Genomic DNA, 15853 nt, shown 5'->3' on the forward strand with positions numbered 1-15853 from the left:
AATTAATTAGCACAGACAAGAGGGATCACAGAAGTCTTGAGGTTACATTCAGCTTGATTTCACCACATTCAGAATGGAAGACTCTGGGCTTTACTTCATTCCATCTAACTGTTCTCGCTGCTTCTAGCCTCTACCCCACTCCATTTATCCTCCACACACAGCACAGAGCAGACCATGTCACTAATTCCCTTACTCAGACTCCAGTGATTCTCTATGACTTCTTGGGTCAAACATAAGCCCCTCTCTTTGACATTGAAAGTCCTTCACAACATGGCCCTAACCATCTTTACAGCCTCAATACGGCATTTTTTTTTTTACAAACACTCTAAGGTCCGGTCAGTCCGGCCTTCTTACTATAACTCATACGGACACTCCATTTCCCATCTCCCTCTTGCATTGGTCATTCTCCAATCATGGCACTCACACCCTCCTCACCTCTGCCTCTCAGAATACCTGATTTCCCTGTAGATTCAGTTCCAGCACCACTTGCTACATGGAGCTTTTCCTGATCCTCCACTTTATATGACCTTACCCCACAATTATCTTGCATTTATTTTCTACATACACACATACATGTTGTTTCCCCAACCAGCATATGAGATCTTTAAAGTAAAAAACCATTTCATTTTATTGATAAAATTATTACTGTATCAATACTTAGCACATAGTAGATAATTAATGCTTGCTGACTGATAGGATTCTGGTCCCCTTTTTCCTCTAAAACCCTCTTCTTTGGATTTATCCTTTCTCCTCTGTGATGGCCCTGTTCCTCTCTTCCCCTTGGGGGCCTTACAATATCTTGATGAGACAGGGCAATGGGATTAACCAGTTCAGGACTAGCTAACAGTTTCAAAGCACCTGGGTCTAAAGTAAAGGTTCAGTAATCTCTCTGTCTCTGTCTCTGTCTCTGTCTCTCGTTTTCTTTTGGGAATTGTGGCTGTTGCTTCTAGAATAAATGGAGTAGATATGGCTAAAGTCATAGCCGTGTTTCCTGACTATATTCTTCGAATGAGGAATGAAAAGAAGTCAAGTATTTGTATCTTGGTGCTTGCTGTTATTGTTCAGCTGTGTTTGACTTTTCTCGACCCCATTTAGGTTTCTTCGCAGAGATACTGGAATCGTTTGCCACTTCCTTCTCCAGCTCGTTTTATAGATGACGAACTGAGGCAAACTGGGCTAAATGACTTGTCCAGGGTCACACAGCTAGTAAGTATCTGAGGCTGGATTTGAACTTAGGAAGATGATAAGTCTCCCTGACTTCAGGCTCACGGCTCTATCCAAGACACCAACTCGCTTGCCTAGAGGAACCCAAATTAGCCTTAAGGGTGACAAAGTGGAGTCATAACTCCTCACTTTTACATATATTATTCCCAGTAATGTAAAGTTGGTGGTATTTCCTAATTAATTTTACAACGGAGAACAGTGACAAACAATAAGGTCTCCAAACTTCAGATCATCTCCAATGGAGGGTCACTGGGGAGTCAGGGCTTTGTTTCACCCCTCAACTCAGTACTTTTGGAACATGCTGGAAACAGATCAGCTGCTCTGATGGGTGATTTTTAAAAAATCCTCATCTCCTAACAAAACCCAAAGCTACATTTAATGGAATTCAATGACCTCCCCAGAACTTGAATCATTGAACTGGGGAAAAGGGCCACAGGTCCCTTGTTCCAATGCTCAGGCACTCCCTGTTCCCTCACTCACTGCTGTCAGACTCTCTGTGACCCCAGAAACACATATGAAGCAAAGGGGTAGCAGGTGCTACAATGGCCTAGATCTCCTTTGGTTCTTTCTCTCCTCTACTTCTCTTTCTTCTTCTAGTTTTCCTTAGTGAGGGTTGGGGATGGCAATACAGATAGAGCTTTTGGAGAGAGACATGGCTTGTATGTGGTCACAGTACAAAACATTCAACATTCTCCCAAAAGAGGCCCAAATCCTACATTTCCCCTCAAAATGACCAGGGACAAGTCCTCTACCCCAGGCCCTTTTTCTCCTCGCACTAATAATTTATTATTATTATTATTATTATTATTTTTGCTTTTTGGAGGGCAATTGGGGTTAAGTGACTTGCCCAAAGTCACATGGCTAGTAAGCGTGTCAAATGTCTGAGGCTGGATTTGAACTCAGGTCTTCCTGACTCCAGGGCCAGTGCTCTACTCACTGTGCCACCTAGCTGCTCTCTGCACTAATACTTTAAAAAACAAATGAGATTACTTAGATAAAATTTTTAAATGTGAAAAAAATTAACTGCACAAATAATTAGCAACAAGGCAAACTATTCAATTTAAGGCAGAAAAAATCTTCCCATCTTACAGTACAATGGAAGGACTACTGGATTTGGAGTCAGAAGGAAGGACTACTGGATTTGGAGTCAGAAGGTCTGAGTTTGAATCTTGGCTCTGTGACTTCTTGTGAGATCTCAAGCAAATTATTACTTAAATTATATTAATTTCACACTATAATTTAACTTCACATTCCCCATCTGAAAAATGAGGGTTGCCTACAGCAGGGATTCTTAATCTTTTTTGTATGTCATGGACCTCTTTTGGCAGTCTGGAACGTGTCTCAGAAAAAAAAAAATTTAAGTGCACAGGATTACAAAGAAGCCACTTATTTTCAACACAACTTTCAATTTTTTTTTAAAAGTTCATGGAGCTCAGGTTAAGAAGATGATCTATAAAGGGCTCTTCTAGCTTTAAATCTATGATCCTATGAACACCCCCTTAAGTGGCAATATCTTACAGCTCTCAAAACTCAGCTCCTGGAAGTGATTATGACACACCATGAGGGCTTTGGTGGGGGTCAGCTCAGATTTCTTCTCCCTAACTTCAAAATGGGTGTGAATAAGGATACCTTGGGAGCAGCCAGAGGTCATGTCCAGCTTAGCTAAATAAAGCTCCTAATAATCAGCGAGGGATACAAAGCAAAAACCAGTCCTGCTACTAGAATGGAAAAAAATAAATGCAGTAGTGTGGTACACACACACATCCCACACATACCCCACATTTAATTATGCAATATTAATTGTAAAAAATTAAGTTGCAGCTAGGTGGCACAGTACATAGAGCATTGGGCCTGATGTAAGGAAGACCTGAGTTCAAATGCAGCCTCAAATACTTACTAGCTGTGTGACCCTGGGCAATTCACTTAACCCTATCTGTCTCAGTTTCCTCATCTGAGAGAGAGAAGGAAATGGCAAACCACTCCAATATCTTTGCCAAGAAAACCCCAAATGGGGTCACTGAGAGTCAGACACCCTGAAATGACTGAACAACAAGGGTAGCAATATGAGGTAAATACACACACACAAACACACACACATATAAGTGCACACATTCAATACTTAGTTAACTCTCTTCTTTTGGTAACTGGAGCTGTTGCCTCCAGAATAAATGTAGTAGAGCAAGCTTATTGAAAAGGGGAACCCAAATCTGGACCCAGAAGGAACCTCAGAGGCCATCTAATACAGCCCCTTCATTTTATAGATGAGGAAACTGAGGCTAGGACAGGCTAAATGACTTGCCTAGATCATACAGCCTTTAAGTGGCAGAGCTGAGACTTTGAAGTCTGCCTCCAAATCCAGTGGGTGTGCAGGAAGGGGAAATACTGGGTATGAGAATTTACTTAATTTTAAATGAGTCTGGAAATTCCCTGTACATGCCCCAAAGTTGTGTTTATAGCAATAAATTTCAGACTGAGGTCAGCCAGAGAGTGGTATTTTGGGGGAAAGAACACCAACAGCATGTCTACCACAAGTCATGTGAAACTATTTTTTTCTTAAGTTCTTCTTGGGAATTGGAACCAAGGGTGGCAAATTTTAGTGCAGAAGTCCTGGAGCATACTGTAGGTATGCTGGGGAAGGAAGAGATGATATGCCAACAGTAGATGTCTAACCAGATTCAAATATGGGATACTGAGTCATTATATAGTCTGACAATCAAAAAAATCTTGCAGGAAGGAAGGGAACAAACATTTAATAAGCACCTACTAGTACCAGGCACTATGCTGAGTGCTTTACAAATGTTATTTTATTCAAGATACTTCCAAATGTATCCGGTAACTCTTGTTAGAAGTTATTTTCAAATAACTTCATTTAGCTCCTTTCACAGAATACCCCCAAAGTGACAGGCTGCTCAGACTGAAATCTGTAATCTTGATCCATAAACAGTAGTTAGGACTTGACTTTAAACCCATTTTAAGTGGAAAAAGTATCACAACAATTTTACCAACTGGATTAACTGGATTTCAGATATCTTGGTAGAGATGAAGGATTTCTTTGTTAAAACAGGAATGGGTGGGAGAGGAAGTCTTAACAATTCAGTTTAAGTAAATAACTAAAATAAATAGGATTACTATTTATTATGGAATCAAGTGGGGCTAAAAAATCATTTGTGTTGGAAGACAGGCATTTCTTTTTTATTTTCTTTTTATTTATTTTTTTTGCTTTTTGGAGGGCAGTTGGGGTTAAATGACTCGCCCAAGGTCACATGGCTAGTTTTTATGTTAAGTGTCTGAGGCTGGATTTGAACTCAGGTCCTCCTGACTCCAGGGCTAGTGCTCTACTCACTGCACTACCTAGCCACCCCAAGACAGGCATTTCTTTTTTTTTTTAAGCAATTGGGGTTAAGTAACTTGCTCAAGGTTACAAGGCCAGTTATTTCTGGGTGTGGTGCTAAGTATCTGAGCCTGGATTCGATCCCCCAGGTCATCCTGACACTGGGGCCGGTGCTCTTACTCTCTGAGCCACCTGGCCCCCCCAAGACAGGCATTTCTTAAAAAACAGAAACATCCCATTGACAATCAGAACTTAACATCAGTAAATAAAAAGCATATAGGTTACATAGTGGATAGAGTGTTGGACTTTTTAAGTCAGGAAGATCTGGGTTCAAATTTGATCTCAGTGTTAGTTATGTGACCCTAGACAAATCATTTAAACTGCCAGCCTCAGTTTTTTCATCTGTAAAACTGGGTTAGCACGTCATCATTCTGGGTTGTTGTGAGGATAAGATGAGACATTTGTAATGAGCTTTGCAAGCTTTAAAGCACTTATTATTATTGCCAGTATCATTATTATTATAAGCATAGTTTCTAGTGGATAGGACACTGAGCTTAATTAAAGTCAAGTTCAACTCATCTCCAATAGCTGACCTTGGGCAAGTCCCTTAACTTGCCCATGGCTTAGTTTCTTCATCTCTAAAATGAAGGGTTTTGGGTAAGATGGCTTCTAACGTGCTTACTTGCTCTAAATCTTGGCTTCTTCAAAGTTCTCTTAAATCCTCAAAGTCCCTTCCAGCTCCAAAGCTATGAACCAGTGATATTCTATGACCTATTATCTTTGAGGCAGCAGAACAAGTTAAATATTTAATTCAATGAGGAAGTCATAACTATTTCATCTTTTGAAAAATTCAAAACAAAGGCCTTAGATTATATACCTTTGATTTTGTGACTTTCTGGAAGGAGAAATGTGCAAAGAAAATTTGTGTTTCTAAAGTGGTGGGGGAGAAAAGAGCCCTAAAAGTCTAACTGTATGAGAAGAAAATACAAGAATTTCTGTAGAAAATAGTAAGGTAAATGAAATCATTTTTGGCTCAGTCCAGTGAAAAAAAGGACCTGGACATAGCTGCCTCCAAAAACAGTCATTCAATCCTCTTAATAAGCAATCAACAGCCAGTAAATTACTCAGTGAGTGTAATTCACAACTGCAATGCACATAAGCATGAGTCAAGCAAGCAGCTGGGCAATTTTGTACCGGGTTGTGAGTGTGGAGAACACTCATCTGAAAAGACAAAAGTACAGTCACAGTAACAAGCTAGCCACAGTGTCAGATGCCACAGCTGGGAAAGCAACTCAAAACTTAGCATCGAAATCTTGGGCTTGGTTGGTTTCCAGCGTAGCAATGGCAAGATAATAAGGTGAAAAGGCTCACCTTCTCTAGCTAATAAGCAGGCACCAAGGGCTAGCCAGTCCTGGGGGCCACTGATGGTCTGCATATCTATGCATTCCATAGAATCTTGCTGTTCAGTCCTTGGTGAGTGTTTGAAAGGAAATTGATGGACATTCACTAAGATGAATGTGCAGATTGCACAAATCAGGAAGGGTGGCTAATGGCTAACATTGTCCTGCCAATTCAGTCTCAAAGAGCTGCTTGTCTTCTTTCTCAATGTTTATTTTTAAAAGCATGCTCTTATGATCTTTCTCATTGTGACTTATGAACAATGTAGAGTAGCCACTACAATGGTTTTAAAATTGTTCTTTCTAAATAATCTCAGTGTTAAGAAGGGGGAAGTGTCTGCCCTTTCTCCAAGGGTATTCCCAAATTAAGAAAGCTCTGGTAAGAATCCAGATTCCAAAAAAGGCTGCTGGGAGTCACAAAATGTAGTTAAGGAAGAATGTGAAGGTACTCATGTAACAAGTTCTCAGACATCTTGATGATTTAAAAGGAGGCATACAAGTCTGAACATTTCCCTTAATTATTAGGGAACAGTGGCCTTGATTTCCTCTTAAATAGTATCAGGAAGAATAAATGGAATAATAACATCAAATGTTAAAATAAATCAACATTTTACTCTTCTGATTTTTGAAGGGAAGAAATTATAGAAGATTACAGGATCACAGATTTAGAGACTGGAAGGCCCTCAGATGCCATCTAATACAATCCCCTTCATTTTACAGATGAACCCATCTGTAAGGGGGACAGATACTTAGAAAGGCTAAATGGGCAACATACACAGCTAATGTATGTCAGAGACAGGATGTGATGTCAGATCAAATCATTAGTACTACACATTCTATACTCTGAAATTCTGTGATATTTGTTGTAAATTCTACTTAAGGGACAAGGCCAACACCACATCCCTCATGATTTCTCCTAGCAAGACTGAGAGGCAGAGGCAAAGAGTGCTCATAGAGTTGACACAGATACAGTGCCCTGCTGTTGTGAAATCCTTTCACAGGCATCAATGTCTCTGAATCTCCACAACAGACAGAACATAGGGAATGCAAATAGAATTATGTTCCTTTTACAGATAGGGAAAGTGAGGCTTAAAAAGATGAAGTAACTTGCCAATAGGTAGATGAAGGGGTGAGGGGATTTCTGAACCAAGCAAGGTCTTTGAACTTGAATTATGTCACTTTTTTACTAAGCCACAGGGCAAAAGAGGCAAGATGCAGTTTGTCTTAAACTAATAGAGTTCTAGTGAAGTCCAATAAATGAAACTGGAGAAAGAGAGGAAAAATACAGATAAACAGATGGCAAAAGTGTAAACATCTACAAAAGTAAACCAGAAAGACCACAGATCATGGATGGAGATGACTAGATCAGGTTGTTTTTGCTTTTGTTTTGCTTTTTTAAAGCATAAGATACCAGATGCTGGAGGAGAGGAGATTACTGAGAGAAAGAAGATAAAGAAAATGCTATTGAAAAGGTCAGGGAAAATAGTACTGGAAAGTTAATGCAAAGAGATTTGCTTCTAGTTAGGAGGAATATACATGACTCTGGAAATCTTACCTGGACCCTCAATTAGGAATCTAAAAGATTATAAAGCACATCCCCGTTCACCTACCCCTGTCTCCAGAGAGTCACCACTTTGAACTACCAGAGGCCCAATTAGTCCCTTTGAAAGAAATATCTTCCCTTTAAAAAAAAATCTATGCCTTTGCAAACCCCAAACCAAACCACCCCCCAATCAGAACAGTAAGAGGGCATTTGCTTACTCTTCCTGTCGCAAGTCATTGATGCTGCGGTCTAGCGAGATCATATCACTTGCCACCATGTTAAATCCAAACTCTTTAATGCTGGCATGAATAGACTCTTTGTAGTCTGGTCCCAAAACATATGGCTTTGCTTCCTCTCCAGGGCCACCAAGAACGCCATGAGGTTCAGGTTCTTTGGGTTCAAAATTACCAATGATTCCTGGGCGGAGCACAGGGTCATGGTAGATAAGTGTCTGAGGCTTAAAAGTGAGATATTGTCTCTGGAGGGCATTTTGCTGGTTGATACCCCCAGCTTGATGATCTTGATCATTTTTGGCTTTGTTTTTTCTTCTAATAGACTCCAAGTCCACTTCTACCCCTTCCACGTGGGGCCAAGGTACCACAGGTTTGAATCTGTCACCCCCGGGAGCTAATCCGTTGCTTCCTCTGTTAAGGATGGGAGCATTGGCGTCTCTGCCTTCCTATACAAAAGGGAAAAAGGCATACAATGATTACATCAGGGCAGAATATGGGAAACTAATTTTCATGTTTTAAGGAAACAAAGAGAGTCAATGATAGAGTAGTTTAAAGTGTGAATCCAAAACAGTTTGTTCATCAGATCCTCTCCACTGGAAGTTAGGAAATATACCTGAAGACACTATTTCCTATAAAACTCCCTGTTCATGCTAAATAGACAGGGGCATCCTCTGATGCCCCTCTGCTTTATGAACCTAGCTTCTTGTCTCAGGTTTCTGAAGGAAACAATTAAGACCCTAAACAGTGGGGGTGCCTGGGCACATGAAAATGAAAACTTAAAAACAGGTTGTGTTACACAGGATGTAGTTTCTCCAATGGTCTGGTACATGATAAATAAAACTTCTCTGCCGTGATAAAGCAGCCTGGTGGCAGCTGTATTAGGTATCATCTATCACTAGGCTGGCTGGCTCCATGCCTAGAATGACTCAGGTAGGGGTTTGTATCCAATGGACCTGAGTCAGTATTTTCCTCCTAAATGGCTCTACCAAATGGCTCCAACCAGTTCAGTTTGGAGGGCTTGGCTTATAAATCATGATTAAGGGACCACAACATTGATGACTTTCAAGGGGAAGCTGTGGTACAAATGGTTAGGCAGCATTCAGTGAAGGTTGCCTTACAATTCTCTCCTGTCCCCTTTGTATCATGGCCCAATGACCAGGGAAGACCCTCAGAATCGTGTTTAAGATCAAGGTGCTGGTTAATCAAGTTTGACCTTATATCTTTCTCCGTCTGCCTCTTAGTGGGCTAAAAGCAGTTATTAGCTATAAAGATAAAGCTTTTAGAAAGGGGTTCTTTGACCATATGGTAGAGCAATATGTAGGAATTCTGTTCCGTTGAGATCCCAGAAATGAATTCAAAGGAACATGAAAATGAGAATTACTGGAGAGGAGGAAGAAATAGGGAAAATTTCCAAGTGTGTTACAGGCCATATTGCTATAAGGGACAATGCCTCGAGGTGGTAATGGCCCTACCTAAGATTGGGAAGATGCAAAACTGGTCTAAGATTTTTTTTGCATTAAGAGATGATCCCCTTAATATACCATATCAAGACATGTTCTTCTCTCCCTTCCCCAAATCCTGCCCCCCACCACACCCTAGAAATAGATACAGCAGTGAATCTGAAACTCTGACCTGGAGTTCATTTAAAGAAAAAAAGTAATTTCCAGAACAGTGAATACTTTGCATACGGGGGCAGACTTCATGTCTGTTCAAGGGGCAGGGATGAGCACAGCAGTTAACATTTATATAGTTCTTTAAGGCTTATGGAGCTCTTTCCTCACAGCAACTCTGTGAGGATAAATATGAAAAAAGTGTTATTAATTTCCATTTTACAGATGAGGAAATTGAGTTTCAAGGTGGTTAAGTACCTTGCTCACGATCCCAGTCAGTATGTAGACTGGCCGATCTTAGAGTCCTATGAAAATGATTGGTTTCAGATTATAACAGAGATTTCACTGGTGTAAGGACCTCCTAGCTAGGAAATTCTCTCTACCTATTCAGAGAAGAGCCTACTCTACAACTTACAGTCTTAAAGAGTTCCCTGAAGCACTATCAAGTTAAGTGACTTGCCCAGGGTCAAGTGGTCAGTGTATATCAAAGGCAGAACCTGCACCCTGGACTTGCTGATTTCTAAGTCAGCTCTCTTGACTATACTGCACTGCCTGTCAAAAATATGAATAATGATGAGTGATTGTTCTTGAGCTCAAGTCTCCTGACATCCATGGCTATGCCATGGGGCAATGAAAAGAGAAAATGACAATGTTAGAATCTTTAGTTGATTTAAAGTTCAAGTTTTTCTACGTTAAAAAAGCATTTTGATTCTCTTCTTGAAGATCTTCAATTCCTATAACTTCTGCTGTGTGTTTTTAGAAAGACAGGAAGTAGAGAGAAGAGGACAGCTCTAAATTCCAAACCAGGAGTCAGAGCAAACCCTATGAGAGTTTTCTGAAAATATCACAGGTTCTCGGGAACCTGAAATAAGTAAATTCTTATGCCCTACACCAGAAATATCAAACAGGCTGGTTGCCTGCAGGATACCCTCAAACAAAACTCCTAGGGCAGCCCCAACCATTTTAAAAAGTAATTGAGAAATGTTAAACAAAAAAAAGAACAATACAATAAAAGGTAGTGAATATCACATTTTAAAACTAAAACAACATGCAGCCTGTGGGGATACTTATGGACAGATTAGTGGCTCAGTTTCTACCTGAGTCTGACATTGCTGCTCCACACTGAATCTTAGAAAAGAGTCTAGGATAGACACTGGCTCTGGGAATTCACTTGTAAAGGGAGTTCACAAGAGAATTCCCTATTACCGGGAGTCTGGCAAGAAAGACTGGTACCATCTCTGCACCTCAGAGAGCTGCCTGGGGGACTGAGAAGTTAGGTGATTTACCCAGAATCACAGAGCCAGTATGTGGCAAAGGCAGATCCTAAAGGGTCACAAGATTATGGATTCAGAGTTGAAAGGGGGCCTAAGAAGTTAAGTGACTTGCTCAGGGTCACACAACTAGCAAGCGGTTGAGGCAGGCTCTGGATTCAAGTCTTCATGATACCAAACTCATCACCCAAGTCTTCCTGGCTCTGAGGCCAGATATTTAGTCACACAATATGACCTCTCAAATGTTATTAGGTGGTTCAATGGATAGAATGCCAAGGCACGAGTCTGGGAAACTTGAGTTCAAAGCTGACCTCAGCCACTTACTAGCTGAGTGATCATGGGCAAATCATTTAACCTTAGTTAAATGACTCAATTTCTTCATCTATAAAATGGGCCTAATAATAGTAGCTGCTTTCTAGGGTGTTTTTTTTTTTTTGAGGCCCTAATGAGATAATGTTTATAAAGTGCTTAACTGAGTGCCTAGTACATAGTAGGAACTATATAAATGCTAGCTATGATTGTCATTATCATATAAACTGTATAATAAATGTTATTATTTAACAAATATTTCCAGGGCCTGAGAAATAGGTATTGATGGATGGCTACTCTGGGTTGTCCATTCAAATGCACATCATAATCTGGAGCTGGGCTCTGGAGTGGCAAAGTGAAGAAGAAAAGTGGGGGCCAGATTGCCTTTGGGAAACTGCACAGAGCTCTCTTAGTGACCCCCAAGCTTCCCGTAAGCATCTTTTTTAACAGGAATGTCATTCTGTAGTGTTTTGTATGAATCATAGAATTCTATAGCCTCAGAAGGATTGAAATTTGGACTATTAATCCTGGCCAGCTGCTAGTGCTCCCTCCCCCTCCCCCTCCAGAAATGACCACAAAGTGACACTGACATACATTTATATGTGTATGCCATCTCTCCCAATAGAACATAAGCTCCCTGAAGACAGGGATTATTTCATTTTTGGTTTTGTATCCTCAATGCTAGTACCATAGTTGGGCCAGGAAACAGATTTGTGATTCTTGGATATAAGGAACTGCCACAGAAGAAAACAACTATTTCCCTTAAATGTATTATCTTACTATAGAATGGCCTCGAGCACTTAAAAGTTCAAGTGATTCACCCAGGACCATGCAGTCAGTATTTGTCAGAGGCAGGAAAGAACTTTCTGGCTTCTAGGCTGACTCTCTGTTGATGATAAGATCTGCCTCACACATTGTAGGGATTTGATTATTAAATTTATCAAATTTAGGGCAATGGAGAAGCACATGGTGCAAACAAGGAAGTTGTAGCACATTATAAGAGAATATGTATTCCGGAATACAGTGGTATAAAAGTTATCATGAGGGCAGCTAGGGGTGCAGTGGATAAAGCACTGGGCCTGAAGTCAGGAAGACTCATCTTCCTAAGTTCAAATCCAGCCTTAAACACTTAGCTGTGAGATACATCACTCAACCCTGTTTGCCTCAGTTTCCTCATCTGTAACATAAGCTGGAGAAGGAAATGGCAAACCACTCCAGAATCTTTGCCAAGAAAACCCAAAATACAGCCACAAAGAGTCAGACATGACCAAAACAACTGAATAACAACAAAAAGGTTGTCATTGGAAAAAACATATGACTAGGGAAAAAGCAGGGCTAGATGAGCAGGAAGGATGAATGATAACCAATGGATCGATCCTATTCCTATGAGCTCATCTGTATCACTTCTCTGCAAGGTCAACAAGAGAAGAAGGTATCTAGCTATCACACTGGCTAGATGTACCTGGGGGGATTTATAGGATGGCACAGACAAGAATAGTGAAGGTTGGGCAGAGACATATGGTCTGCAATCTCCTTCATTGGAGAAAGTACTCACACTGAAGTAAACACATTTTCCATGACGATCTGATCGAAGTCAATTAAGAATCACCATGTCAGACCATGATAAAGGAATGGATTCCCAACTTCTCCCCCAAACCATAAGAATATTCACATCCTCTTCTTCATCTCTGAATGGTAATTAAGAGTCTAATAATAATTGAATAAAAGTAAAATAATAATTAAAACTATTGGAACATAGTCTATCTATAAAACTCTGGTTGTCTGATCCTGCAGCCAAATTCAACAAATCCCAACTGACTAGGGGTAGAACAGAGAATCACTGGATGATCTTCCAAGGTCAGCCTATTCATGGAGTGGAAATATACTGGAAAATAATATCACTTCTAAGCAGATGGTGGTTAGGTCAGGCTACTCAGCACAGCCTCACCCTTTTACAAAGCTAAAATAAAATTAAATTGTTTATAATATTTTCCCAAGATGGGTAGGCTTTTAATGGAGTGATATGACCTCAAAGGGATTTGGAAAAATGGTCCTTGGAGATCGTGTAAGCATCACTGGCTTAATCAGATTTAGGGCAGTAAGCAAACTGCAACAATAAACAAAATGTATACGATGAACTTAATGGAAGGCTTATGTAAAGCCCCAGTTCCCTTCAGGAATTACTTTCTGGTATTCAGCCTTTCAAAAATGGCCACTACTGAATTATATGCATTCTATTTACAAGAGTCCATATGACCAGGAAATGTTAAGGATAAAGCAAGCCAAACTTGGCTCCCCAGCTCAAAAATGTGAACTCCAAATGATCTTTTCAATAAATAAAGCCCTCGTTTGCATCTTCTCTCCAGCTACTTTTGCTGAGCCAGTTAGCTTTTAACTAAAGGAGCTGGTACTCAACAAAAGAAACTAAGCAAGGTCTACACTGAGTCTGAGGTCTCCCATGTCTAAATCTCAAAGGTGTGATGGATTATGGGTGGGAGTGTTCAGGGAAACTTCAGGTACAACAAAGACCCTTGAAGCTAATCACCTTGGATTCCCAAAACTAGGCCCTTACTTTCTGGGCTCATTTGTATGGGATACTACGACGGCCTTCTGGCCAGAAGGTGGAGTAATGTCCAATGGGATAAGAGATTGGGACTAGCTTACACAGGACTTTAGATTCTAACAGGAGTTTATATTTTATTCTAAGCAACAGGAAACAATTGTAAAATTGCAAAAATCATAGATAGCCCCGAAGGTTCATTTCAACTGGGTCATTGTGCTTAAAAAAACAGAGAACTGGTGCTAGTTAACTGAGCCCTATATTCCACAAGTTTCCCTGTTTCTGGGGAGGGGCTGGAGTCAACAGAAGGGTGACAAACTTGAAAGGTACACCAGGCCCTAGGTACTAAGGCATCTTGGACACAAGGTCATGTTCCTGTTGGGAAGAATAACTGCATAGCCACAACATATGAAATATTTATCAGAGCTGCAACAAACTAGGACTCCTTGAGATGGCAGCCTAGGAATGCACATGTGGTTACATAAACCAACAAAATTCACATCAAGATGCCCTCAGTTACTAAATAGGCAAAATCTGGAATCTGTGTTTGCAAATTTTGAGGTTCATACATTGCCTCTAGTTTTCTTAAAGCAGGGGAAGGTTATCTTTAGACAAGTCACTTACAGAAAAGAATTCTATGCATCCTAAAGCCCAAGACCATTAGGTTTACTTTTGCAAACAAAAATTGAAGCCAAGGGGGGTGGAGGAAAGGAAACTGGAAAGCTTTTGCAAATATGAAATGTAGTCCACTATGAGTTCTCTACATTTGTGAATCACTATTAGCAAATTTTTAGTCCCACTGTCCCACCTTCTCCTTTTCCAAACCCTCACATGATTTTGGGTGGCTTCCTCCACCAGAAGTAGAGAATTAAAGCTAGTTCTAATATTAGCTTAATGATAATATTAACAATAATAATAACTAATGTTTCAATAGTACTTATTGATGAAATCTGTGATGCTGGGACCCCAAGGATGCCAGGGCAGAGTCACCTGGAACCAATCCACACACTCAAGCCATCTTTCTGTCAAGAGACAGTTTATTGTAAGGTCAATAGTAGTGGATGAAGTTCCTTTCGAGAACTTGAAAACTAATGGGGGTGAATTTAGAGCTTAAATAGAAAAGGAGAATGGAAAAGGTATGCCAGGGGTATTAATTAGGTAATCTAGGGGTTTAGCTGTCTTGGGAGCAGGTGTCAGTGATCTATGGATGGGAAAATGTAGGGAGTTTTGCAGAGACAACTTTGTTGATACCAGACATTGAGGGAGCTGTCAGAGGCATGGAACTTGGGGATCTGATGCAAGAGAGTCCTTGGGTCAGGCACTCCTGTGTCTGTCCTTTATCTAAAGAATTACAGGGTCAGGCCTACATTTGTTCTGCAACAAGGGAAAATTTTCTCATAGGACAGGAGCATAGGGAGATATTGGGAAGCTTTCAGAGACATGATCTATATGCAAAAAGCCCTAAGGCTTTTGGGTTCCAGGTCCCACCACCCCATCACTTATTATGTGCCAGGCCCTATGCTTTGAAATTATGATCTCCTTTGATCTTCACATAAACCTTGGGAGATAAGTGCTAAAATGGGGATCCATTTTACAGATGAGGAAACTGAAACAAACAGGTGCCCATGGCCACCCAGTTAGTAAGGGTTGGAGGATGAATTTAAACTCAGGTCTTCCTGACTCCGAGCCTAGCACTTTATCCACTGTACCACGTAACTGCTTAGGCAAAGCAGAATTAGGAATAAGCTAAATGGATTACAGTTATCCTTTCCATGCTAAGGGGGGTTTAGGGGTGTAGCACCACTCCCCCCCGAAAATCTGGAAAATCCAGTTAAATTTTTTTGACCTTCCCTTTGAAGCAGAGAAGACGTTCGAATTTTTTTATTTTTCTTTTATGGGGTGTTTATAGTACCTTTACTGTAAAATCTGGGTTCAATACTATACATATATTTTATGCATTTCTGAGTTTCTAAACTTTTTCTGTGTCATCTGCTGGCTTTCATATGTGTTGTCTTCAGCTTCTGCAAAACCCCCCCAAAATTCCCATTTAATTCCTTATGCTGTCCTGTGATATATCAAAACCAATGGGGGAAAGTCACAATGTGGAAGGGATAACTATACAGCAGAGAATTTATATGGTGTATTCCAAGGCCAATAGGAAATGGTTCTAGGTTAATCCATTGTTATTATAATGGGTAACTGAAAGACTAATAAAATCAAGCTTTCATCAGTAGTTTCAAATTAATGGTCAAACAGATGGGAAAAATGTAAAACAATCAAGTGATTAGCTTTTATGAGTAGCTGCAGATCAATGGTCAAAACAGATGGGGGAAAGGTACCTTTGAGTACACATGCAAAAAAAAAAGATAAATACT

General features: G+C 40.3%; 1 protein-coding gene across 2 annotated transcripts in view; it reads right to left on the reverse strand.

Moving 5' to 3' along the window:
• Positions 1-15853, reverse strand: part of GALNT7 (polypeptide N-acetylgalactosaminyltransferase 7) — a 204966-nt gene that overhangs the window by 91409 nt on the left and 97704 nt on the right. For both annotated transcript variants that reach the window (XM_069096884.1, XM_069096879.1), the window contains exon 2: positions 7714-8174. In XM_069096884.1, the coding sequence (XP_068952985.1) occupies positions 7714-8174 (461 nt within the window). The remainder of the gene's footprint in view (positions 1-7713; positions 8175-15853) is intronic.

This window comes from Petaurus breviceps, unplaced genomic scaffold (genome assembly GCF_028583685.1).
Source record: "Petaurus breviceps papuanus isolate PSGF00001 unplaced genomic scaffold, PetGlider_PUasm1.0 126, whole genome shotgun sequence".
Lineage (NCBI taxonomy): Eukaryota > Metazoa > Chordata > Mammalia > Diprotodontia > Petauridae > Petaurus > Petaurus breviceps.